Here is a 25,976-nt window from a genome sequence, read left to right as displayed (position 1 = left end):
GACCTGAAAAGGTGGCCTTCCCTTTATGCTACTTGGTGTATTGCTCTGTTTTTACTTGTTTATTTTAAAGGAGGGCATCCTATGGTCCCCTGTGGCCTCAGCAATCAATATAATATTATACTTCACTTTTCTCTTCCCTTATTGGAGTTTTCTATTTAAACAGAAAAGTGGAAAGAAGTATTTTTTAGCAGGCTGATGTTTGGCATATCTGTGGGAAGTGACCACTAGGCTTGAGCATTTTACACTTTACCTGCTTAGAGGTACCTTCTTGGTGAGGTTTCCCCCACACCTCCTTTAGAAGCTCACACTGATTGCGTATTATGGGTATTATTCTCAAGACAGTTTTTCCCTAGTAGTTCCCTCAATAGTCTTTTGGTTCATATTGTCCTTTTCTTTCTCTTTCACATGTAAGTTGGCATTCCAGTGTTACAGCTGATTTTCTTTCTTTTTTAACCCCCCCCCCCCATCTCAACTGAGGATCTGACTCCAGTGTGTATGTAGCATGCTCTTGACATGGAATGCTTCTTCAGAATTCCATGGTCAAAAAGTATGAGATGGATTCTCAACTATAATCAATGGAACTATATTAAATCAGTTTTATGACTGGAGGTCAGATTCCTTTCAAGACATCTTTGTGCTCCATTTTAAAATGCAACCTAAAATTTCTGTTATTCATAGGTGGAAGAGAAGGCAGATGTCCTTAACCCTTTAATCACTGGAGTATTTTTGGAGGTCAGTTGTAATAGACTTACAAATTTTAGGTAGTGATGGGAAGTGGATCTTTACTGCCTGTGACTTTGTCTGAAGTGACTGGCTGGTGACTGCAAGTGCAGAGATAATTATACACTGAGGGATGTGGTGTGGCTATTGTTATGATGCTATAGCACCTGATTCATATTTCATAATTGAAAACGTATTTCTGAAGAGTAATACTGGGATGCAATCATGTTGGTTGGAGGAAAGGATGTTAAGAAATTTTCATAATTTGGACTATATGAGGTTGTGATCTAAAATGTTATAAACTTGGCACAAAATCTCACAAACTTTTAAGGTACTTCTCTGGATTGCACAAAAAAGTTGGACAATTTGTTTAAAAAATAAACAAAGGGGTAGATGGATACAGCTTTCAGTGAAAATGGGATGTGGGTTCTTGCATGCAATATGGCTGTGCTCCATTTCTTCTTCTTACACACTTATTGCTGCATCATGTCCCACTAGTCCATTCAAGTGATCAATTTGGAGGCTGATTGTGAGATGCCGAGCAAATGCACCCCTCTAGGATTAATAGGTACTCTATATGCAAAGTGTGACTGACCTTCTTCTTGTTTATAGGCTTCAAACAGCGCCTCTTATATCCAAGATGCCCTCCAGTTGCTTCTGCCAGTTCTGCAGATCTCTCACATCCAGGCTCGGACAGAGTTAACACAGCAATAAATCAAATTTGACTGTACAAGGGCGGTCTACCTGAATGATAGTTCCCTGGTTCCTCAAAACAATAGGAGCATGTAATAAAGCGAAACGTTTTGACTTCTAGTTGTTCACTGACCAGTAATAAGACACGGAATGGCCATGGCTTAGTTGCCAAAGCGAAGAGGATAAAAATAGACAACGTAGCGAGTTCAAAGCGTAGGGTGGCTTTGTTGCTGTGCTGGGTCAACTTCTGCTCCTGATGCTTTCGTAAGAAAGTATGGTGTCAAACTCTTTGAGATGAGAAGATTATTGAATAAGAGAAAGTGGGTGGGGTTGTACAGCTGCACTGATGGAATCAGAGCTTAGAGAAATTATTGGAATTAGTAACTGTGTAGCTAAATGTACCATATACACTTTGACTGGTTACCTCAAGTTATCTACCAAACTAGAATGAAGTTACTGCAAAAAGAAGATACATGACAGTTTCTTGGAACAATTTTCCTGTTGAGTTTCCTTCAATGACCTGGAGATCCAAGGGAAGATATTTCAGTCAGGGGATTGCTAAAGTTGCACTCCTATGTGCAGTTGCATGGGAATAAGCCCTGTTAGACACAATGTGACTTGCTTCCAAGTAGAGATACCTAGGGATACACTGGAAGTGTGTGCTTTTTTTAAAAAAAGATTAAATTAAAGGCCTGCCTGACATTCCAGTTGTCCTGGCCTTGTCTATCTGTCAGTGAAAGCTTGGTGATTAGAGATACATTAGGAATTCAAAAACAAAACAAAACCCTTTCAAATGAGAATATTTCCCACATGAACAAATTCCTGTGGACACATTTGTGTGGATAGAGCGGAAACTTGGCCAACACATTTTCTGTGCCCTAGCTCTCTAGCAATTCATGAAAAGCAGTCAAAAGAGTTTTGGCTCCATTTGAATAACTAATTTAGAGTGCTTTGATATAGGAAGCTAACATCGGGGAGGTGCACAGAGCGGATGCAGTGTTTTGTTCCTCTTAGCCCTATTCAAAGTGGTTGAAAACTCTTGCTCTATTCTGTGGAGGGGACTATTCAGGAATGTGGGGATCTGTGACTGGACTGTTAGATTTAGACTTGCTTCTTCATATGGACATACCCCAAAGCTTTCAGGACACGATTACTCTTTTCCTTTTTATGGAATTGTTACTTTACATTTTTACCTTGTACCACTATTGGTCAGCTGTGGTTTTTATTTTTTTTCTCCCCTTGTCGTTAAGATCTTAATTTTCTTCAGGAGGAATTATACTATGATTTTTTTTTTTTTCACAACCAAGCCACTTGCCATGGTCGTGGTGAATCCTGCTTCTCTTCATCATGTGCATCTCTTCATTGCTTTTTCCACCCAACTGGAGAATGAAACGAATGCTAGAGCAGTAGGGTAAAAAAGCTTGTATGGCGGCAGATTGCAGCTTTCATGTTTTATAAAGAGTGAACTTGCAGCTGTCTTTATCAGGATGGGTTTGTTGTAATGTTTTAGCATTGGTTCCAGCCTTCAAACTCTTTTGTTTGTAAGTCTTGTAACTGCTCAGTCTCTTTACTGGCAAACTGTGTTAGAGCAACACACTCAAAATGCGGTAACAACGCATTCAGTCTTCCCCATCAGGATGAAAATTCTTTTGTTGGCTTTAGATATATAGTCTACTTTTTTGGACAGATTCTTTTTCTAGCAAAGAATCTATATTTTGAATATGTATGGCATTTGTGAAATCTGCACTATATTATATAATGAGAATAAATGTTCAGTGATGTAACAAAGAAAAGGTTTCCAATTAACAACTAGGCTACCCACCCGCTGTTTGTAGCAGGAGTGTCGAACCTCAGCCCTGTGGGTCAAATCTGGCCCTCCTGGGGTCCCAATCCAGCCGTCCAGGGCTCCCCTCATTTTCATGCCCTTTCCACCGACCGCCAGCTGTGCAAAAGCCAGGAAACCGCCAAACATTTTTTTCTGCTCTAAAACATTGAACCTAAGGCTTACTTACTGCCAGGAAGAACTGTAAGATAAAATATGCTGGTATTTTTGGCTCTGCCCATTGCTGGGATGCCACCCCCAAGAGTTCTCTGAAACTGAATTTGGCCCTTGGACTGGAAGAGGTTCGACCCACTTGGTCTGCAGGATAATTCTGCTTAATCCAGGATGGTTGAGCAAAAGATTAATCACCCTTCTCAGCAGTGGTCTAAGCTTGCTCCCCACAAAGAAATACCGATAGGCAGAATGAGTGCTATGGAGTTTGGGCAGGGGGAGAGTTTGTTGCAAAGGAATGGCTACTGTTTAGTCCTGCTGGGTTTGCACCAGCCAGGGCAAAAGTGAGGGTGGGGGTGGGTGTCCTTTTCCTCATTCACTTGTCAGCTTTCCCTCCCTCTTCCCATGGATTCTTATCGGAGAGAAAATCACCACACGGGCTCCAGGACTGGCATAGTTTCTCCCCTTTTGGTGGGCATGCTGTGTGAATGAGGGAGCTTTGGATCTGGAGGATTCATGGCATCCCTCAGTCCATCCCTGACATGGCTCTTTTTCTCCCTACCACCCTATCACTGGTGGAGGAGTGGTTGGTGGTGGAGGTTTCAGCTGCCACAATGCAAAGGCCTCAGGGGCCTCTGCAATATCCTAAGGCTCTTAGGATGCCTTCCCAGGGGCCATAGGATTGCAGCCTAACAATGTTATGTATTATAGTCAGGCAATAATGCATTTGATATAAAGGCATATAGAGAGAGATGACACTATACATATGCACCACAAATTGATTCTATGATCAGAGCATTTGTTTTTTTAGAAAATGTGGGCTTCTACAGAAGTCCTTATTGACGATGGTTAGCACTGTAAACAAAACTCAAGAGAGCTGTACCTACCGTTAAATTACAAAAAAGGGATGGGGGAAGGAGTTTAAATAAGAGGTTTAAATAATTTTTAATAGAAAAATCTGCAAGCAACATCCAGTGTCCAAAGTGTTTTGAACCTTGCTGGGTTTTCAAGAAATTCTAAGGATAGATGTGCAATGGCATGTCTCTAGACCTCGTATTTCCTAATGGAGTAAAACTCTTCTGAACTAGAGATTATAGGCAATGATACTTTATCATGTTTTTAAAAAATCTTTGCTACCCTTGTGTCCCTGTCATAGCCATTTTGAAATGGGATGCCCAGGATTGTATGGAGTATTCTAAATTTGGCCAGGCCATAAAGTTATATGATGGAAACTGAGAATTGCTGTTTTTATTTCCAGTCCGTTTTGTAATGATGCCTAATGCTGAATCAGCCCTTTTAAACTGACCAACCACGCTGAGCTGATGTTCAGTGAGCCAATTTAGACACCATCGGACTTGATATATGGTTATATATTTTTGTTCCACTGCATCATTTTTCACTTAAATTGACTCATCTGCCATTTTCTTTTCCATTCACTCCATGTGGAGAAGAGATCCTTTGGGGGTTCTTCACAGTATGCTTGCGATGTCCTAGTCCTGAATAGGGATGGGGGAGGTACTTGCACAAAAGAGGAAATGCATCGCCAAATATCAGGTCGAGAGGATATGGATTAGCATAAAAATTGCATATGTGCAAATATGGAAGGAATTACTATAATTTTAATTTAAATAAAATTCAATACATCTCACCACAGTGGGGAAGGCTGTGATCAAATGACCTGCGTACCCTGCTCTGACTGCTCTCCAGATGCTAAGTGTTGATGGGTAACTTCAAGGCCCCTGCTTTCCATCCCTTGTTATGGTTCTTTATCTTTGAAATGAACATGAGCTACTTCTAGATAAAGGGCTCCTAGCATGACCAATCAAAGGGCATTGTGCTGCTGTTCCATCTTTTACTCCTTAATGGATTTTTTTTTCTGGTAAGAGAAAAGATGGAAGCAGCAGTGGGAAAACACACGAGGGTTACAAATAGAAGACGATGGCATCTGGACCCCTTATGTAGTTCCAAGCATGAAGCATGGTGATTGCACAATAAAAGCCTGGAGGCACATTTGGGCTGAACAGTCAGGTATTAGATGCCTTCTGACAGAGGACTGTCCTCTCTGTAAAGTGGGACACATGGTTACCCCATAAAAAAATAAGAATTCTTCGACTGTAATGTGTGTCTGTTCAGATTAAATATCTTTTTATGAGACAGATGACTATTGGATCTCTTATTATAGCTGTCTTCTGAGTGTTCAGGTAGGTGTGAAATTCAGTATACAAAGGTGTGTTTGCATTAGTGTTCCCTCTAGGAGTTCTTAATAAATGCTGGGTTTATCTCTGCTGTAGGCCACAACACTCAATTGCATAGGGTTATAATTATAAGCAATACATATCATAAAATGCTGTGATTACATAAAAGAATCGGAGTCCACAACATAGGCTTTAATAAATCCCAGCCTTCGCCTCCCCCATTGTTTTGCAGCAGTGACCTGAACCCAAGCAACCTTCTATATAGTGCCTTTCCTTTCAGGAAAAATGTATCAAGTTTTAGATAAGGAGACATGACATTCTGGATAAGCTGGGGTCTCTCCTAGTGCCTTTATGTAGAGTGTAATGGACCAAATCCTTCACCACACACTGAGCCAATTTGCAGGATCAAACAAGGTCATGGGTTATTTGAGGGTTGTTTCCCCTTCAAATAAGCCATTCTGCCCAGGTTTGGACAACACGACAAGCCACGGCTGGGCAGGTAATTAGGCTAATGGCACCCAGCACACACCACCAATTTAAATAAGCCACAGTGGTTTTAATCATGCAAACTGGGTTACCACTTAGCACAGCCTAATTTGCATTTTGTCCTTTCATTAGCAGTCCTTACTGTTCATTGTCTGAAATCACAGAGCAAATCCTTAAGGTACAAGGCTTGAGGGAATGTTGATGATCTGGAATTTCGCAACACAGTATATGTCTGTTCCGGCAATTTGTTGGTTAGTTTAGAAGGGGGGGATGAGGGGAGAAATGATGACACGGTTATGTGGTTCTGCAGATAGCACTAAGTTAAATTTGGGTTACATAAAATAAGGTGTCAGGGGGAGGTTGAGAGAGAACCTTACTATCTAGTGGATTGAAAATACCTGTCATGCAAGGTTGGAGTACCTCCTCCTTGGATGGAAGCATTTAAGCTGAGCTGGGTGGCCACCTGTCAGAGATGCTTTAGTTTGGCTGTTTCCAACCTGGTGCTGTCCAAATGCTTGAGACTACAACTCCTATCATTCCTGACCATTGGCCATCGTGGCTGGGGCTATTGCATGTTGGAGTCCACAACGTGTAGAGGGCACCAAGTCGGGGGAGGCTGCTGGAGTTGCAAGTTCCCTGCATTAAGCGAGCAGTTCGAGTCAATTATCTCAAATTCTAAGATTCTATGATCAGATGTGAAGAGGGTGAGACAGAAAGAAGGCAATGCCTTGTTGTTCCAGTGACTGCTCAAGAAAAGAAAGGGACATTATGATGTGGTTCGCACGTGGCTTACGAAGTATTACCTGGTAAACACAGAGCCAATTTTGAGTCAAGATAAGGGCTGGACTTACCATTAGGCAGAATGAGGACGTCACCTCAAATAGCTGATTTGGGGTGTCATGAAAGAGCAGTACATTGTTGATGTATTATTATGAGCAATATCCAGTGCTACTGCTCTACTTATGAGAAACCCCTCGCACCAGCATATGCTATTGGCATTATGCTAGCAGTTGCTTATGGTAGCGCTGCGTCAATGATTTAAGTGGAGTGGTGCCACGAATACTGCCCTATATTTTTACTCTCAGGGAGAGGCGTTTGTGGGGTTTCCTGCCTCAGGTGCCAACAAAACTCAGCCAGCCTTGGGTACTGTGCATCTTGACATGAGGCCTTGGTCACCCATGGCTTGGTTCCCACTGTGGGGAAAGAAGGAGAGGGAGAGATGTCCCAGCTGTGACACAGCCCTGGCCTAACTGCTCTGAACCAGACCTTCCTGGCAGAGATAGTAAGGATTTAGGAACAAAGTCTGCCTGAGCAAGGATTGTGCATACCCAAGGCACACTCCTTCAGCCGGGTGCTGCATGGAACCAGTTTTTCTTCTCTTCCAGGGTGTAACCGGGGAGGAGACAGCACAACTGACAAGGCAGTAGCCAGGAGCGGCATTTCTTTCTGTCAAGAGAGCACTTGGAAGGCCGCTTGTGTGTCTTCCCCCTCCAGGTGAGGTTGCTTTCCTTTACCACTTTTTCCCTTCAAGAGAATTTAACATACTACAGTCTGTAGAGGACATTATCTTATCTAGATGGGCAGTTTGGAGGATAGTCTCGGACCTGGGATTCTGGGCTAATTGCATTACATATGATTTACATGACTGGGATTTGGACATTTTGCTTTGACTTAAGCAGGGGAAAGTGGTGCTGTTTGAGCAATGGATTAAGATTTCACCAGAGGGGGGGCCCCCCCAGAGGATTCAATGTTAGGGGGTGTCAGCTTTGCATGAGGCAAATCATCAGGGGAGGAATTGTGGATTTGCACTGGCTTTAGGGCAGGGGTGGAAAACGTGTGGCCCCCCAGATGTTGCTGTTCTGCAGCTCCCAACAGCCCTGGCCAGAATAACCAGTGGTCATGAATGATGGGTGTCATGCCCCTCGAGATGTTGTTGGACTACATGTTCCCCATCCCAGCTTCCAGTGGTGCTGCTAGGGCTAAAGTCCAGGCCCCACAGTTTTCCAAATGACAACCTGGAGATAGGCAGGTGATTGGGCGGAGGGGGGGGGTAGCCATCGCATGCATGCAGGGGCCCACGGGGGCCTGCGCTACTCACCGTAGCATCATTCTTCTTTCAAAAAACCGACAGCGTTGTATAGTCAGGGCTGGCTGGCTGGGCATTCACACGGTTACAGATACTAACTTTATTCTTTTTCACTTTAAAAATGCTACTCTTTTCTGTCCCCAAATGGGGCTTATTCCCAAGTCAATACGCTTAGCATCAAGCCAGCAGAAGCAAACTCCGTTCTGTTGCTGCAGTCACGACAGTGCCATGGGTTAAGTGAGTTTAAAATGCAAAACTGCACAGGCTCAGAGTATTTTGTTTCTGTTTGGTCAGGGTTGGCAAACTGTTGTTTGCTCAGGCATAGCAGGAATGTAGGAGTGGTTGTAAAGCATGGAATAGGAGAGGGGTGGCAGGGGAGAAGAGATAGGTGAGTTGTGTGCGTCACAATAGAAGGCATACAAATGGCTGCCTAAAGGTGGGCCAGGGCCAGCAGCTGTAAGGGTCTAAAATTATCTAGCTGCATCGTTGCCTGCTTTACATGCTTGATTTGCTCTGCAGTGGTTTTGTTGGTGGCCGCTGCCTTCTGGTTCATTCAGCCTTGAAGGGTAGGGGTGGAACCGGAACTTTTACTTTTAAGGTACCGAATCAGCAAAGCCAATTGGTCCTGCTTCACCCTTCTGTTATTTGCTTGCCCAGAGCTGTAAATCCTGCCTGTGTTGTTTGCTATAGTGCAGAAGGTGGGTGAGGCCAAATTACAACAGGCAAAACCAGATTCTTTTGCATGGGTTTGGAAATCAGCGAGTCTCATGATCTACCCTCCCAAAGCAAATCCCATGAAGACATCTTGTTCCAAATACAGTGGCTCAGGAATCACATCAGGAACCTTCTGTCTTTCCATCTTCTGTGCAGAAAAATAATGCCGAACGTTCTTTTTCTACATTCTACCTCAGGTAGCTGCTACCGTTTCTGCTTACATACAGCTAACTTTCATTGTATTGGCCCAGGAATCTCAGATCCAAATAGTAACAACACCTTCTAAATTTCCTGGCAAGAGCTGTGTCACGACTGAAGGATGTCTTCAATCTTAAAAGGTAAGTCACTTTTGCTTTGCATCTCCACCCCCCTCCCAGTCTTTTTGTTTCAAATAAAATGTTGACATAGGAAAATCTCTTTCTCTCATATCATCAACACCAAATTGCACTTCCTTCCATCTAACTATGCAGCATTATGCAGCATTATGCACATCTAACTGTGTATGGATGTATCCCTGGTGTCTGGGCATTCTGAAACAAACATGCATCTGATCACATACCTCTCAACAGCAGAAATGGTCTTGAAATTCAGTGGGAGTTACAATACCGAATTCCTCAGTTACTCAAAGTCCTACTTTATACCAAACCTCCCATTCACCTTTGCAGTCATAAATCCTCCTGCATTCCACATTGCTTGTGCATTAAACAGCATCGTCTCCCTGTTTTCCTCTTGGTACTCTAGTTTGTACATTCTTCCTGAATTATTTGCCATAAATGCTACTTCTCGTAGAAGGTTAGTCTCCCCAAATGAGGGTGCTGCACTTCCAAAATAAGGATACTACATTCCTTTGGGATTGAAACAAAGTTAATCATTAGACTAGTCCTCAATACTTAATATGAGTAAGATTAAGTATTTGTCACCCTACTATTAAATCTCAAGTGAGGAAGGGGAAGAAATGAACATCTGGTCTTGAGAATGGTCTTCCATCAAAAATCAAGTCTTGGCTAAAAAGTCCTGTCATGCAGTGCAATTCTAGGTGGTACACTTGACAGAAAAGGTTGGCCACCATTGCAATAGAACTTCAAAGGTTGCTTAGTTGGGAAAAGCCAGTGAAGCTGATAGATCTCCCACCCTGCTGTGTAAATCTCACGGTATACCTGCTTCTAATTCTGTGCCTTCTGACTTCTTGTTGCCATTCTTAGTGTTTGGGAGAGACGAGAAGGAGAAGGAGAAGAAGGAGGAGAAAGAGAAGGGAAAAGGTGATAAAGATAGAGACAAAAAAGACAAGAAGAAGAAAAAGGAGAAAAAGGTAAGAAGAGGATAGAGAATTAGAAGTGCCCTTCCTACGAGGTGAGGTGGCTTCCTCAGATAGCCAATTTTTAAAAAATAAAATATAATAAATATCCATTTAAAATCTACAATCTGAGATTAATAACAGGGCACTGTAGCACCATAGCAATCAAAGGAACAAAACTGACAATAGTATTCATTCAAAGGTGAATGTCAAATTTGCAGAATCACTGTCCCGTTCCTCATTGTACTTGCTGCCAATCTTAAACACACTTACAAGGGAGTAAACCCATTAGCAGTAAGCCCATGAGACTGACTTCTGTCAGTCTCTTCCCACTGGTGAGACAGTTGGTTCTTCCAGGTCATGCAATTAAGTGCAGCAGTGCAGTGTGTCCTGCATAAAAATTTTCCAAATGCCCAAGACAGGATGATGATCAGTTTTTGCATATCCTAATTCACAAGCATCCAGAAACCAATACAATAAATGGTTTTCTTATTAAACTTCTGTTTAAGTGGCATAGAGCTCTTTAATCACTCATTTAAATCCTTGCCGCATCACACTGAACCTCATTTCTTCAGTTCAGATGTCAGGACTACTTCTCAGTCTAAAGCAGCTAATACCATTGTATGGTATTGCTGTTGGAGAGACCATGGCCTTTAGTGGGAGTTCAAATGATACCATCTGCCACTGGGCTTTAAAGGATTGACTGTGTTCTACCAAAAAGAGTCTATTGATACAGACCAAGGGCATTTCTACATGAGGCATTTATTGTGCACTTGTCATTCCCTAGTCATGGTTGTTTACGGGTTCTTTAGCTGATGTCATGACCCTCCAGTTTTGCTTCTGTATCTAAAGAGCACGTTCAGCAAGTTTTTTAGAGCAGGGAAAATGCGGTATTCCATGTGAAAGCAAAAAAAAAGCTTTTTGCACTTGTGTATTTGCACTATGCCCCTATGCCACAGTGCCACCTAGAAGTTAAGTAGCAGAAAACCTGGAAAGGAAACGCTCTTTGTATAGTGCTTGGATCTCAATTCTATGATGACACCAAAAGTGGATACAGTGGATTAACAGCCAATTAACAGCCTCGTGGAGAAAAGCTCTAAGAAATGTGCTTATGTTTCATAGCAGAGCGTGGCTTAACTCCTCTGTGCCAAGGTGGGTCTGGGTGGCAAAGAAGAAATCTATTGGCACATGAAGGGTAGTGAAGGTTTGGGACAAGAGGGACGTGACTAGGGGCCATGAAAGAAGGGTAAATAGCCAAGGGATGGCGGAGAATTCCGCCACAGACTCCAATGAGACCGGATTTCTAAAGAATCCGGCCCCCCGGAGTCCGTGGCAGAACGGAACACTTGCCTCTGCCTCCCTGCGGAATCCTCTTCGGCCGGATCCTCTGGCTCCGGATTTCCAGTGATATGGCCGCCATGCCATATCGTTGGCTGAAGGGACTGACTGCGGATGCAAATGGTGTCCAGGATGCCATTTGCAGCCGTAAAGGCCTTAGTTTAAGGTAAATGCCATTTGCATCCATACTTTTCATTCACGCGATAGGCTACGCAAATATTTGATTAGCCTATCATGTAAAACAGGGATGCAAATGGCTTAAACTAAGCTTAAACTAAGAACTTTACAGCTGCAAATGGCATCCAGGTTGCCATTTGCGGCCCTGTTTTTTCACATGGTAGGCTATGCAAATATTTGCGTAGCCTATCGCGTGAATGAAAAGCACGGACACAAATGGTGTCCAGGACGCCATTTGCGGCCGTAAAGGTCTTAGTTTAAGCTAAATGCAGCCATTATGGCTGCATTTACCTTAAACTAAGGCCTTTATGGCCACAAATGGCATCCTGGACGCCATTTGTGGCCGCAGTCAGTCCCTTTAGCCAGCGATACAGCATGGCAGCCATATCGCTGGTGCTTTGGAGCTGGCTGGTGGCTCCATGGAATCGCCATGGAGCAGAGCCGGCCGAAGAGGATTCTGGGGAGAGGAAAGGATTGCCTTCCCCCCTGCGGGCAGATTCCCCATGGACTGGAAGGTAGGGAATCTTCCCATCCCTAAAATAGCCAGAAGCCCCACCCTTACAGACATTGTCTACATGTTTTCAAGCCATGTGAGATACAGACCTCCGCCCGCCACCATCCAAGTCATGTGGGAGAATGTGTGCAGGTGCACCAGTTCTGTCAGGCAGCATGTACATTGGCCAGTCGTATTCTCCATGTGAAGTTTGTGCATATTGTCCACATGTTCATTTGTCCACATTCTCTAAGCTTTCATGTGAATGCGCACAACCGCTAGTATTGGTGCACGCTCACCAGCCAACTCACATTAACCCCAACATACTGACTATGGAAGAGAGCATACAAGACAAACTGATTATTTTGTTAGACCAATATGTACCATGGGTTTCATCCAACACTGCACGAGCGAACTTCTGCTTACACAACAGAGCTTTCCTGTTGTCTTATCCCCCGCACACACACCCCAAATCTTGTCCAACTCCCTGGAGCAGATTTTGGGAGTATAGGGGGAGAGGGAACCCACCCCTCTGGCGAAGGCCATTCTTTCAGCAGACATACACATTTGGATGTCACCCAATATAATCTCTTTTGAGGGGACATGAAATATGCTTGAGGCACTGGGGAAAGTAAAACAAAGGAGACAGGTCACATAAAAGAATGTACTAAAGTAGCCAGGTACAGTAGGACCACACAGCAACTGAAAGTGTGTGGATAGTAGGAATGGATAGATTTCTGAACCTCGGTCTCAACAAGATCATTGGATTTTTAAGGTCAAATGTATTCTGACCTGTTTCCCCATGAGCTTGCAATTATAATTTTTTTAGTCCATTCATACAGCTTTGTGTGCACATTTGCCCTAATGTATGCATTTTTGTGCACATTTTTAAATGTGCACAATTTTTCCAGGTAATTTACACTGCTGAACTACAGTTTTGCTTGTCCTTCCCCACTCCCCACAAATACATGCATTTTGTGAACACTTCCCCCTAACATCCACATTTTTGTGTGCATTTTTCCTGAGTTGAGCTGCATCAAAAAGCTCACAAAAATGTGGGTTTTGGCATGCAACAATGTCTTGGCTCATGAAAAGGCTCCAAAGGTGCAAACAGAGCCAGAGTCAAGTGTAGGCGTGGTTGGGCGCCTGCCAAGGGCCCACCCCTCAGCAGGGGCCCACTGACAAGAGCCCCCTGGACTCGCTCCTCCTCTTCGCCACTGCATCCTGTTTGTTCACCTGCTTCTTACTCTGGCCCAGGCAACAGTGGTGGTAAGGAAGAGCAGTAGATGTCACTGCCTGCTTGCTCCCTGGCTCTCTGCCTGGCCAAAAAGCAGATGGTAGCAATGATTGAAGAGAGGATGAGGAGCAGTCCTCATAAGTTAGGATCACACCAGGGTTTGGGTGGAGAAGAGGTACTCATTTATCTAATCATGAGTCCCATTTATGTATGCTGATGGTCACACACCCCATGGGTCTACAAGACATTGCATGGAACAATTACTATGTGGGCATGATTCAGCACTTGTGTTCTGAAAACCTTTTTAAAAAGCAGCCAAGTTCAGTTGGCTGTTTCCTCCCAGTTCTGTGTATGAGTCAACCTGGGCCTGGCTTGGTTAACTAGAGCAAAACCTTTAATCAGGAAGATGTATACAGAACAGGGCATGAAACAGGGAAGTGGAATGAGACTCTCTTGGGAAACGTAGAGGAAGCCAGAGGCATGGGTGTGGAACGTCTTTCCAAAGGGCACATTATGAATGAGCCTCCAAATGAGCATAAGGGTGCGATGACATGGTTGGTCTCAGAATTCACTTCCCTGGCCCCACATCACGGCATATAACTAGCATAGTGTGAGTCAACGTGCACTGAAGGTGTGAAGGTGAGATGCTCATTCAGCCCCAGCTGCCTTGTTTCAGTAACTTTCTCCTCCTGTAAGGTGTGGCCAGTGCTGTTCCTTTATGCAAGCTGTGGCAAACAGCTGGGGATTTAGAATTTCAAGTGATTCTTATCCTTCATTTATCAGCCAGATCGGAGAACATGTGCCAAATCTGCCACATGTGTTGTGTGATCCTTAGGTTCTCTTCCTGCTGATACCAAAGTGGTTGGGTAGCAACCTGCTGCTAGAAGGAAGAAGCATCTGTTAGAAAACCAGAAGGGTTATAGTACATTTTGGAGGGAGCTCATCGTGGCAGACCCGATAGCCACGCCCACGAGGAGAGTCTGAGGGCCGATCTACATTGTGCCTGCCATCGTAATGAATTCAGTGTCCCGTCGGGTTAAACGCTCTCACATTAAAACATGATTATCCACACTCACCCATTTTCCCCATTGCGGTGCTTCATCGAATGCATGAGCTCGGTTCACACTCGAGCACTGTGCTGTTTTCCTGCTCTTAAAGATGGAGGCTCTCACTGGAGGATCAGAAACTCTTCCTGTTTCCACTGATTCCACGCCCACAGGTCTCGACGGCCTCATGTGGTTACTGGTCCGGCTACTGATCACATAGCTTCCTCAGCATTCAGTGTTTCCTCAGCGACAAGCAAAGGGCTGGATGTGCGCGCGCTTGTCTGATCTTGGAAGCTAAGCAGGGTTGGTCCTGGTCAGTAGTTGGATGGGTGCCCGCCTGGGAATCAGGCTTCCTGCATTGAGCAGGGTGTTGTTCTATCCCTTCAATAGAGACTAAGTTTCACCCCCTCCTCTCCCCCGCTTTGGATTTTTTTTCTTTAATTAAGGCGTTATCTTCAAAGAATCATGGCTTCTCCGCGATGTTTTTTTTTTTCTAATTCAGGCATGATCTTTGAAGATTCGAAAATTTGATGATTTGGAGCTTCAAATCTTCGAATTTTTGAATTTTAGCTTCTGAGATCAGACAAGCGCACGCGCATCCTGCCCTTTGCTTGTTGCTGAGGAAACACTGAGTGCTGAGGAAGCTATGCGATCAGTAGGCGGAAGACAACATGGGGCCGTTGAGAGCTGTGATTGGACAGGAGGGAAATACAAACACCGCCGTATATGGACAGGCAGGGGAGGGGACTACGACCAGATACGGTAGCGAAGGTGGAAAATTGGAGCACATTAAGGGGAAATAGCGGGATATCAGGGTATTGAAAGCAGGAGCACGGAAGCAGGAAATTCTGGTTCCAATTCGAGGCAGGTACTGTGTAGCATGAAAGACGGGTGGTGAAACCTCATTGGAAGCAAAAAAAACCCCCCGTAAGTGTAGATCGGCTCTAAAATAGGGGTGACAAACCTCTTTCAGTCTGAAGGCCACTTGCCATTCTGGAAAAGTTCTCAGTGGGAGGGCATTCCAGTAGTGGGTGCAGCCAAAGGCAAAGGGAGGCAAAGACAAAATGCCCCCCAATGCCCCCCAATGCCCCCCAATGCCCCCCAATGCCAGAATATTTTAGCTTGAAGCTCTTACAGCTGGTAACTAAGCCTTAGGAGAGGCATTTTAACCTGTTAGAATGGGGGGAGGGGAACCTGCACACAAGCCAGGAAACTACTTGAACAATTTGTAGTCAGGGAAAAGGTTCTGAGGCCAAGGGAAGGGGAAATGGCCATCTGGGGAGCTCCTGAAGGACAGATCGGCACCTCAGGCAGTCCAGATTTGGCCCACAGGAATGAGGTTCATCACCCCTTGCAAAGAGCGGTGTAGCGTGTTGAACTTGGGCTTGGGAGATGTGGATTCACAGTCCTGCCCAGCCATGATGTTTACTGGCTGACTTGCCATGGGCAAGTCACTGTCTGAGTCTAGCCTACCTCACAGGGTTATTATGAAGATTAAAGTGGGGGTAATCACAGCCAGGTATGCCACCCTGAACTCAGTGAAAGACACGTGGGGCAGAAATGTGAGCAATGTTAAAGTGCCATCTAGTGCACCACCTACCATTTCATGTTGCTGCTGCAGTTCATTTTGAATGGTTGACAACAGACCGCAGGACCACTGTTGTTATGTTCTAACATACCTTGATGTAAAGAACAGATAACTTTGTGTATTTTAAAATGACATAGGAAAAATTCTTGCCAGGTCAGTGTATTTCCCTGGTGTTCTGAGAGATGACGGCACTGCTCCCGCTCTGAAAAAAATCATGGAGCTGTGCTTCCTCCCCCGACCACACTTTCACACTGCACATTCCCCCTCTGCTACACCACTGTAGAGAACTAGCCATGAAAGAAGCAAGGGGTTGTCCCCCTATCCTTCTTGCCTGATCATTATGACAAAATATTTATTGTGCTAAAATTTAACTAAGTGGTGCACAAAGAATAAAATCGACAGGTCTCTGCTAGAATGGCTTGGGCCATTTCTACATGAGGCTTTTATCCCACAGCTTTACCGATGCTTTTGCTTCCGGAATCTTTGCAGGATTAAGATCAGCTTCTTTACGCATGCTTTTTTCCGAGGTGTGTGTGTGTGTTTCTCTGCCTTTCTATGTGTTTCATTATACAACCACTAGATGGCGCTGTGGTATAGCGGAATTATGCAATTACATGACACTCTCATTTCACCATTTCCTCGTTAGGGAAAAGAAATGCGATGAAGGTTGTAAAGAACGGGAGAAGCCCTGGAGGATGACAATGTCCCACAAACTACTGTGATTGAGGAATCATGACCACACAATATAAGCTTTGTGTAGAGAAGCTCTTACAATTGGCTGTACATGATAGATGGGTTACAAGAAACTTGAGAGGGATAGGAAAACTGGTTGCCAGGTGGAGGGGTCACTAGTAAGAGGAAGTTCTGGGAAAGAAAGCTTCAGTGAGCATGTAGTGGCTACTTTAGATTGAGATCCAGGAACCTAGGATGTTGCCTTCTACCGAGTCAGACCATTGACCTGTCTAGCTCAGTACTGTCTGCCCAGAGTGGCAGCCGCTCTGCAGGGTTTCAGACAAGAGGTTTTCCAGCCCTACCTGGAGATGCCTGGGATTGAACTTGGGACTTTCTGCATGCAAAGCAGGTGCTCTACCACTGAGCCACCGACCTTCCCCCCAAAATGGCCTGGCAAGCTCTATGTTCTGTGCTATCACTGGAATCATCTCTTGGTTTTTTCTCCCTAGCATGATGGGAAAGATGATGACAGCAGCAGTAGCAGCTCTGACAGTGATTCTGAAAAGGTAATATGAGTTTGATGGTTCTTGGTAGGTTGGATGGGGAGGTGTTCTCTTTCTGGCTGGTAGTTAGGGTCACCTGCTCTTTTCAGGCAGGTGTGGTGCCTATCAGAGGAAAGGGTGTTGAGCACACCCCCAGCCAACCTCCCCTCCCCTAGCCAAAGCTTTAAAGGGAAAAGATATGTCTTCTGCACACCGGCTTATTATTATTATTATTATTTTATTTATTATTTATCCAATTTATGACCCACCTATATACAAATACTCTAGGTGGCATACAAAGTTAAAAATTTAACACAAAATCCAACAATGAAAACATCACAGCTTAAAAACAGTATACAAGAGTTAGCAAAAGGAGTGAGAATTCTAAAAAAGAAAGGGCTGCTGGAATAACAGAGCCTTTAATGCCTGCTTGAAAACCTTCAGTGAGGTCAGCAGGCGCATTTCAAACGGCAGGTCGCTCCACAACCGAAAGTGGCAAAGGAGAAGGTCCTCTTGCATGTGGCTGCTGGTCTCACGTTAGGCAGCCGCAGCAGAGAGCCCTCAGAGGACCTTAGATGGCAGACTGGGACGGAGGGGAGAAGGCGCTCCCTGAGGTACCTTGGACCTAGACCTAGGGATGTCAGAGCATTCCGTGACGGAACTCGGTGAGGCCAAATGCCAGTTCATTCGGCCCCCCGAAATCCGTCGTGGAACGAAGCCCCCACCCCATGAAAGGCGCGCGGGACGAAGTCCCCGCCGCCCCCACCCCACGAAAGGTGTGCAAAACGGAGCACTTACCTGCTCCCGTCCGTGCTGCTTTGCGAATGGCGGCTGTCCTGTGGCCGCCATTCGCTTCTTCCTCTTCATAGCCGTGATAGGCTACGTAAATACTTACATAGCCTATCACGGCTAATGCAGGGACGCCATTTGCGTCCCTGTGGAGGCTGTGATAGCCTACGTAAGTATTTACGTAGCCTATCATGGCGGGGGGAGGGGAACCCCAGTGTACGCAAATGGCGGCGGCTACCGCCATCTGCGTACGCTGGGGTTCCCCCCCCCCGCCGTGATAGGCTACGTAAATATTTACGTAGCCTATCATAGCTCAATACAGGGATGCAAATGGCTGCGGCAATGACAGCTGCCATTTGTGCCCCTGCAGGGCTGCCCAGCGGCTGGAAGTCCGGTTGCGGGCAGCCGGAGCTGGCCAGCAGCTCCGCGGCTTGGCCGCGGAGTGGAGCCAGCCAGGCAGGATTCCAGGGGGAGGGACGGAGCGCCTCCCCCCACCACGGATGCCCCTGCGTGGAGCCAGGTAAGGGATTCGTACATCCCTATCTAGACCATGTCAGGCTTTAAAGGAAGGAACCAGCACTTTATATTTTGCTTGGAAACAAATTGGCAGCCAGTGTAAAGATTTTAAAACTGGATTCTTCCACCACACGGCTGCTGGTGTGCTGCCGCTGCAGACCAGGAAGGAACTCCCAGCGCCTGAGCGTCATTTGTCACATTACATGTGCACCAAGCCTTTCCCCTGTGAGATGGCCCCGCCCCTCGGTGACCCCTTGGCTCCGCCCCACTGGCAACAGTGGCCACCAACTGCCAGTGAGGGATTGTAGTCCGAAACATCTGGAGAACACCATGTCGGGGAAGGCGGCCACCCTCAAGTACATTCCATTTCTCACTTAATCTACCTGGACAGGAACAGAGTCCATCCCAGTCTCTCCCTAAAGCTGCCCCATCTAATGATACCCTCTGACGTAGTACAACATGAATATTGCAAGGGGGGCATCCACCCCTCTTTGTTGAGCATGCTGGCTGGAGCCGATGGGAGCTGCAGTCCAAAATGTCCAGAGGGCACCATGTTGGGGAAGGCTGCCTTAGAGCTTCTGCTTATGAAAAAAACAAGTGATGGTAAAAACTTCACCTGATGAGGAATGTTCTCCTGCTTTAAAAGACAAAAGCCATTTTTCTTTTCTTTTCGGAGAAATATGGTATTCCTACTGAGAGGAGAAGATGCTCCTCAGCTCCAGTCACATTCTCTGTCTTTCTCTCCTCCTCACACAGGCTCACAGTGGTGACAAGAAGAAAAAGAAGGAAAAGGATTAACTCTGGGGCAGCCTGCAAACTAGCACAGCAATATCAGCTGAGCTCCATCAGAACATCTTCAGGGCATTTGGAGGGGGGGGGGGAGTGTCTGGGTTTAGTTCTTCCAGAACAAAGTATCTTTATTTTGTTTTACATTAAATCGTAGTATTTGTTTACTTTTTTTCTTCATAAGCAATCAGTCTTGCTTCTTCCACTGATGCTTTAAGTTCAGCATTACCTGCAAGAAAATGTTGTGATATGTCCCGCACCTTCTAAAAAGAGTTCTCCTGTCTATGGTGCCATGTCATAAGAACATAAGAAGAGCTATGCTGGATCAGACCCTGGGCCTGTTTCCACGAGCAATTTACTCTGAACTGGCTGCATATGGAGGTCATTAGGGATACATGAAGTTCTGGCTATCCAACAGCCACACTGGAACTTATCAGGGAAAAACCGGATTTCCTGAGACTGCTTAAGTCTGACTCTTTTCCTTAGGTCGGGTTCTCCCCAGTATAGTTGCTGTGTGCCCCCTCCCCAATTAGTGTCTACTCAGAAGAAACCCCCATTGTGGGCAATGAAGCTTCTTCCCTGAATAGAGATCCTGCAGGTTAAAATGGGGGCTGGTTTCCGTCTTTGTGTTTACTGCTCTCTTTCCCATAACCCATTACTGTCTCCTCAGAAGTAACTCCCATTCTGCTGAATTCGGCTTGCCCTCTCTATGCCCACATTAGTATTTAGAGAGATCCTCCTCAATTGAAATGGCACAGTTCAAAGCCCAATTCCCTAAGTGCGGTTTAGCATGATCTCGAGGCTCTGATTCTCCATTGTTTTGTTTATTGCCTTAGGAAGTAACTACTTCACAGCTTTGTTATAGAGATCCTGTGCAGTATCAGTTTGGTTAGAAAGGGGGCTGGTTTCCCATCCTTGTGTTCTCCCCCCCACCTTTCCCAGCACAAGCATATGTGTGTCTACTCAGAAGTAGCACCCATTGTGTTCAATGAGGCTTGGGGCTTGTTGGGAGGCTTGTCTTACAACTGCACACAAGGGGAAGTAAGTACTTCACACCTTCCTTATGGAGTCTGGGGGGAGGGGAGAAGCCTCTCTTATTGGTTGAGCAGCCCCTGTCACTCAGATAAGGTTCACTCCAACACCCTCCCCCCGCCGGAAGTAAATTATGTGAAGCCACTGAGAATGGTGCAATGTACACCGTTGTGGAGCCCTGCCCGGACCAAAAGCTGCTCCTACAAAAATGCGGGTGAGCCACTCCCCCCTTCTCCTTTCATTGTTGTGGAAGCAGGGCCTAAGGGTCCATCTAGTCCAGCACACAGCAGCCAATCAGCTGCCCACAGAAAGCCCACAAGCAGGACATGTGTGCAACAGGATCCTCCCACCCATGTTCCCCAGCAACTGCCTCTGATCCTGGAGGTCGCATATAGCCATCAGATGAGTATCCATTGATAGCCTTCTCATCCATGAATCCTCCTTTAAAGCCATCCAAATTGGTGGCCATGACTACATCTTGTGGAAGTGAATTCCATAGTTTAACTATACTGTGGGTTGGTTGAAGTATGTGGGTTAATACATTTGGGGGCGGGGGCAGCAAAAATTTCTACAATGAGGGCAGTTGGAAATCAAGACCTCCTTGTTCTTTTTTTGTATGCAATTCTGCAATTTTACAGTATTGACGACTGTAGCACCAAATCCAGGCAAATGTCAAACTGCAGCTACTTCAAATGGAAGTCCTCGCCAAAAGTTGATATACACACATATATATGGATGCCACAAGGCATGGGCCAGGTTGAAAATATATATATATATATATATATCCAAGAATGGTTCTCAGTATTTATTTGCCTTAATTTTGTCCTGGTGTTTCAATTTATTTGGCTGTTTCTAGGGGTGGACGAAAGTCACTTACCTTTTCTCGCAGCTTGTTCACGGTGGGGGGGAGCGCTTCGCTGCTCCCCCCGCGAAGTTCAGGCCGGGGGGGGGGAAGCTTCCCGCCTCGCCTGGCCGAAATTCAGGCCGGGGAGGAGGCTTCCCGCCTCGCCCGGCCGCGAACACGAAAGTAAAAAAAAAAAAAAAGTCCCCTGATAGGCTACGTGACGATTCACGTAGCCTATCATGGCTAGATCTGGAAAGTCAGCCATGATAGGCTACGTGAATCGTCACGTAGCCTATCACGGGTGACTTAAAAAAAAAAAAAAGCGCGTACGCGAATGGCGGCCCCCATAGGGTTAATAGCGTTAATAGCGTTGCCCTTATTTTCGCCATAGTCTATGTAAACATTTACGTAGACTACAGCGACCAAATAAGGAACGCGAATGGCGGCTCCCTATGGGCGTACGTGCCTTTTTTTTTTCTTTTTTTTTTAAAGTCACCCGTGATAGGCTACGTGACGATTCACGTAGCCTATCACGGCTGACTTTCCAGATCTAGCCATGATAGGCTACGTGAATCGTCACGTAGCCTATCAGGGGACTTTTTTTTTTTTTCTTTGATTGCAGTGGCGGGGGCGGCAGCCGGTCGAAAGACCGGCTGCCGCTCCCGCCCCGCTCGAACACCGGACGAACCGCCAGCCGGACCCGCCGCTGGGAGGGACATTCAGGGAAGGTAAGTCCCGTCCCGGGGGGGGTGCGGGGGGGGGTGCGGAGGATTTCTCCCCGAAACTTGTTCGGGGGGTCGAACACGTTGGCGCTCGGTCCCCCGAAGTTTCGGGGAGAAATTCTCCGCCATCCCTAGCTGTTTCTCCATATACTTTCTGGGAGCATCAAGATATAGGACAATAGATGCTCTAGCTTTATCTATCAGAGGCTGTGGTGGGAGGCAGTTTTGGTCTTTCTCCAGGATGGCTGTCTTCAGCTAATGTTAAATGCCTTTTTTAATGGAAACTATAATGGTTAGTGCAATGACTGCCCCCCCCGCCCCGCCCCGCCCCGCCCCGCCCCGCCCCGGTAGCTATAGACTGAGTCATTGTTAACAACAACTGAGTTCTGAAATTTAGGGAAAATCCCCATTTAGGGGAAGTTTTTTTTCTGAAGGGCGGTGACACTGTCATGTATATATGTATGTATGTATGTATGTATTCTGTCAGACAATTTGTAATTCAAGTTAAGCAGATCTAGCCATGTATTTTTAAACAGAACTGCCCTTCTTTTATAATGAAGATGAGCATGTTTTGGGGGTGCTTTTAATGTCATGAGATGCAAATGTATATCAAAAGTAGTTTCTTCTGATTGCTTTTGTGTCTCTTTTTAGACTAAAATACTAGCCACTTTTATCCCTGCATCCATCTCTCTGTCCTATTAATTTATTAAATGTGTACCCTGCCCTTCCCCCAAATTACTTGGGGAAGAGGGGGGCATTCATTGGTGATATCCCATTTGATCTTTGTGATGAGTTCTTTCTAGTCCATGAGGTCAACAGCTATGATTTTATGTCTCTACATGAGGCCAAATTACAGCATTTGTTATCTGAAAACACTTCGGGGCGTGGCCGGTATAACTGACAGCCACCTGTGCATGGATCTTCTGAGCTGTCCCAATTGCCGTCATCTGCCTTAATACAAGCCTGCTTCTTCCCTCTGAACTCAGTAGCCTTGCAGTTGCTAGGAGACCTCAGGACTCACTCCCTTAGCAGACTAGTAGGGTATGTAGCATGAAGGCAGCAGCCTTAAAACTGGAGAGGAGACTGCCTCCTTTCCTTCCACAGTATGCTCATTATTTTCATTAAGTCCAGGGTCCATGGGCATCCGCTGAAATTTTTCCAGGGGAGGATAGAGCTTCACAGAAGTTTGTGGTTGTAATTCGCATGCATAGCGCACACTACCTGTGCACTTTCTTGTGAGTGCTCTTTGTTGCTTTGTGACACATTCCATGACATCTAGAAGCCTACACAGACTAGTAGAAGATCCTAGGAACTGAACAGAACTAATGCAGAAAAGTGTTATATTCAAGAAGCATCATGAACTCCAACAAAACTTTATTTGGAGTGAGAGAATAAAAACACACACACAGAAGCAAGAGAGCGCGAGAGAGAAACCCAGATGCGCAAACACAGTACAGCTGTCTTGGAATATCGGAATGTATATTTTATGGCCTCACTGGCCTTATAACATTGACAACCTCACATGACTCGTTCTGGAATTATTTCCTTCATCTTGGAAGCATTGATGCACACTCTCTAGAACAGTCTCCCCCAATTTGGGGCCCTTCAGATGCTTTGGACTGCAACCTGTAGTATTCCTGACCATTGGCCATGCCGGCTGGGGCTGATTGGAGTTGAAGCCCAAAGCATCTGAAGGGCACCAGGTTGGGGTAGGCAGCTCTGTAGCAGTGATGTCTGTGGGGAGTGTCTTTATCAGCGGAAGGGGAATGAGTGTGCTTGATCAAGTTTTAGAGCTCTAGAGGAGCCTGCACTACTCACTCTATTCACATTGTTATCAGCCACTTTTTACATCAGCTAACAATACAACTTTTGCATGGCTTCAGTTTTGAACTACAGCAAAGTTCTTTTGGAACTGCATACTTTTCCTCCAACTGTACATTTTGTGTCTGGTTGCACATTTTTAAAAAGCCCTAATAGCATCAGAGAACAGGTCTACCATTTCTGGTACATCTGGTGACATAGCAGCGATAAGGCCTGAGCACCTGGTCTACCAAGATGGGTAGACAGAGCCTCTGAGAAATTTGTATATCAGTTCTATCCCTGTGTTGTTTCTCACTGGGTAGAACTGGTGTCCAGACAATGTCTTTCCACCCATAGCTGAAACCCTCAGTTCTTTCCATGACTCCCTTCACCCCTGTAATGGCCCTTCTGCTCTACAGTCAACACGCAATAAATTCAGTACCTTCACGAGAGGATTCTTTATTTCTACAATACATGAGAAAACCCTAAGTTCTGTGGAGCTGCATGATACACTGCTCAACTCCAAGGCCAACACTAAGAGAGAGATGGGAAGAGGTTCTACCTGGGCCTCCTGAAACTGGTGCTCTTAAAGCTGTGTGTGTGTGTGTGTGTAGCACAACCCATTCTAAACCTTAATGAATTGCACTGCTGCCACAATCAATTTCACAGCCCCATCTGCATTTCCCTAAAACTCCAGCTGTCCTGCCCTGAGCCTTGCCCGTGTGGCTGGAAACTGAAAGTAGAAACACATGAGGCAGGCACAGCACAGCGGCCCTGTTGCTGCTCTCAGAATGACATTGTGACTGAATCTGGAGGGCGGCATTGGAAGTTGCTTGCCCCTATGAGTGGATGCCCACGGCTGTCCCGGTAAAGTATACATTTGTGCTGTTTGGCATCATTAATGGAAACTAATCTTATGTGCTGAAAGACCTAGTCAACCTAAAGGCAAAATTAAATATGACATTCAACATAGCTGCTGAAAATGGCATCCTTGTGTTGAGTTCTTCCCTTCTTTCCCATATATCTGTATCTCCTATAACAGTTTATTTAAAATATTTCTACCCTCCTTTCAGCAGAAGCTTCCAAGGTGGCTAGAAATAAACATTAAAAAAAAAAGACATAGGTGCTAGTCAGGTGTCTCTGGGATGAATATTCCATGGCCAGAGTGCCACTATCAAAAGGGGACATCTCAGGTTGCCTTCTCCTTCACCTCTGAAGGCAGCAGGACCTCTGACTTGGACCTTAAAGAAAATGTGGATAGTTTGCGGTAGTGTGTAAAAAAAAAAAAAAAAATCTCAATCCTGAATGGGGCAGTGTTTCCATGTAACTCAGGCCCAGTGATTATGTGAATCCATCACAGAGAATCTGGCATTTGCTGCCAAAGGCCCATGCAGTCCAACATTCTCTTTGCAGGATAGTGGCCAACCAGATGCCCACTGGAAGCCCGCAAGCGGGACATGAGCACAGTTAGAGCACCCTCGCCCTTGTGTTCCCCAGCAGGGGTACTGCCTTGGATACCAGAGGGAATATAGAGCCATCCATCATGTGTAGCAGTCATCAATAGCCTTATCCTCTAGGAATTTGTCTAATCTCCTCTTAAACCCATCAAAGCTGAGCAAGAACTGTCCAGGTTTGAGCCAGAACCAAATATAGAAGAAGGAAAAATAGATCAGCCATAGATGCTCCACCCGGTCCTGGGCACTGACTGACACAAGGGTTACATATGCATATATACAGTAATATGTCTGTGTGTTTAGGTTAGGCATTTGCAGGATGTTGGAGTTGGGCCTTGCTTTGGATTCCACTTGATTCATGGATTCCAATGTGTCCCTTGCTGAGTGAACATCATGGCCTCACGTGGCTTATAGTGAGTCAGAGCCGTGGTCCATCAAGCCCAGCCTGGTCTACATTCAGACAGTTTTCCCAGCCCTGGAGATGTCAGGGATTGAACCTGGGACGGTCTGCAAGCAAAAGATGTGCTCCACCGCTCAGCTATGGCCCTTCCCCAAGGTTTCCTACCTGCGTTCTGGGTGCCATGTTCACTGTTACTGATTGCACACTGTTAGCATTTCAGTGTTGCAATAAGAACGAATATGGAAATGTTGCTATCTTCACCAAGCCTTTGCAAAAGTCTACAGTAATTAATGATTGTTATTGCGGTATTGTGGAATACAGAGTTGCACGAAGGGGAAACTTTTCTCTGCACACAGGAC

General features: G+C 45.5%; 1 protein-coding gene and 1 long non-coding RNA gene across 4 annotated transcripts in view; both read left to right on the top strand.

The window, feature by feature from the left end:
• The window catches only part of FAM114A2 (family with sequence similarity 114 member A2), a 31,303-nt gene extending 25,744 nt beyond the window's left edge, over nucleotides 1–5,559 (top strand). For both annotated transcript variants that reach the window (XM_084839212.1, XM_084839211.1), the window contains exons 13-14: nucleotides 679–732; nucleotides 1,333–5,559. In XM_084839212.1, coding sequence (XP_084695338.1) covers nucleotides 679–732; nucleotides 1,333–1,434 — 156 coding nt within the window. In that variant the 3' untranslated portion in view covers nucleotides 1,435–5,559. The remainder of the gene's footprint in view (nucleotides 1–678; nucleotides 733–1,332) is intronic.
• Nucleotides 5,560–7,495: 1,936 nt separating this feature from the next.
• Nucleotides 7,496–19,974, top strand: LOC146354555 (uncharacterized). Of its 2 annotated transcripts, none has more exons than XR_014788432.1 (5): nucleotides 7,496–7,581; nucleotides 9,085–9,225; nucleotides 10,090–10,196; nucleotides 17,242–17,298; nucleotides 19,336–19,974. It is a non-coding gene; the product is annotated as an uncharacterized LOC146354555 (long non-coding RNA). The 2 variants fall into 2 exon arrangements; XR_014788433.1 differs by having other exon boundaries at nucleotides 9,139–9,225; nucleotides 19,336–19,551.
• The last annotated feature ends 6,002 nt before the right edge of the window (nucleotides 19,975–25,976 follow it).

This window comes from Heloderma suspectum, chromosome 2 (genome assembly GCF_057233095.1).
Source record: "Heloderma suspectum isolate Gila_16-S chromosome 2, 16-S_ref, whole genome shotgun sequence".
Taxonomy (NCBI): domain Eukaryota; kingdom Metazoa; phylum Chordata; class Lepidosauria; order Squamata; family Helodermatidae; genus Heloderma; species Heloderma suspectum.
Note: the sequence above shows the minus strand (reverse complement) of the source record. Positions and strands in the feature narration are given on the sequence as shown.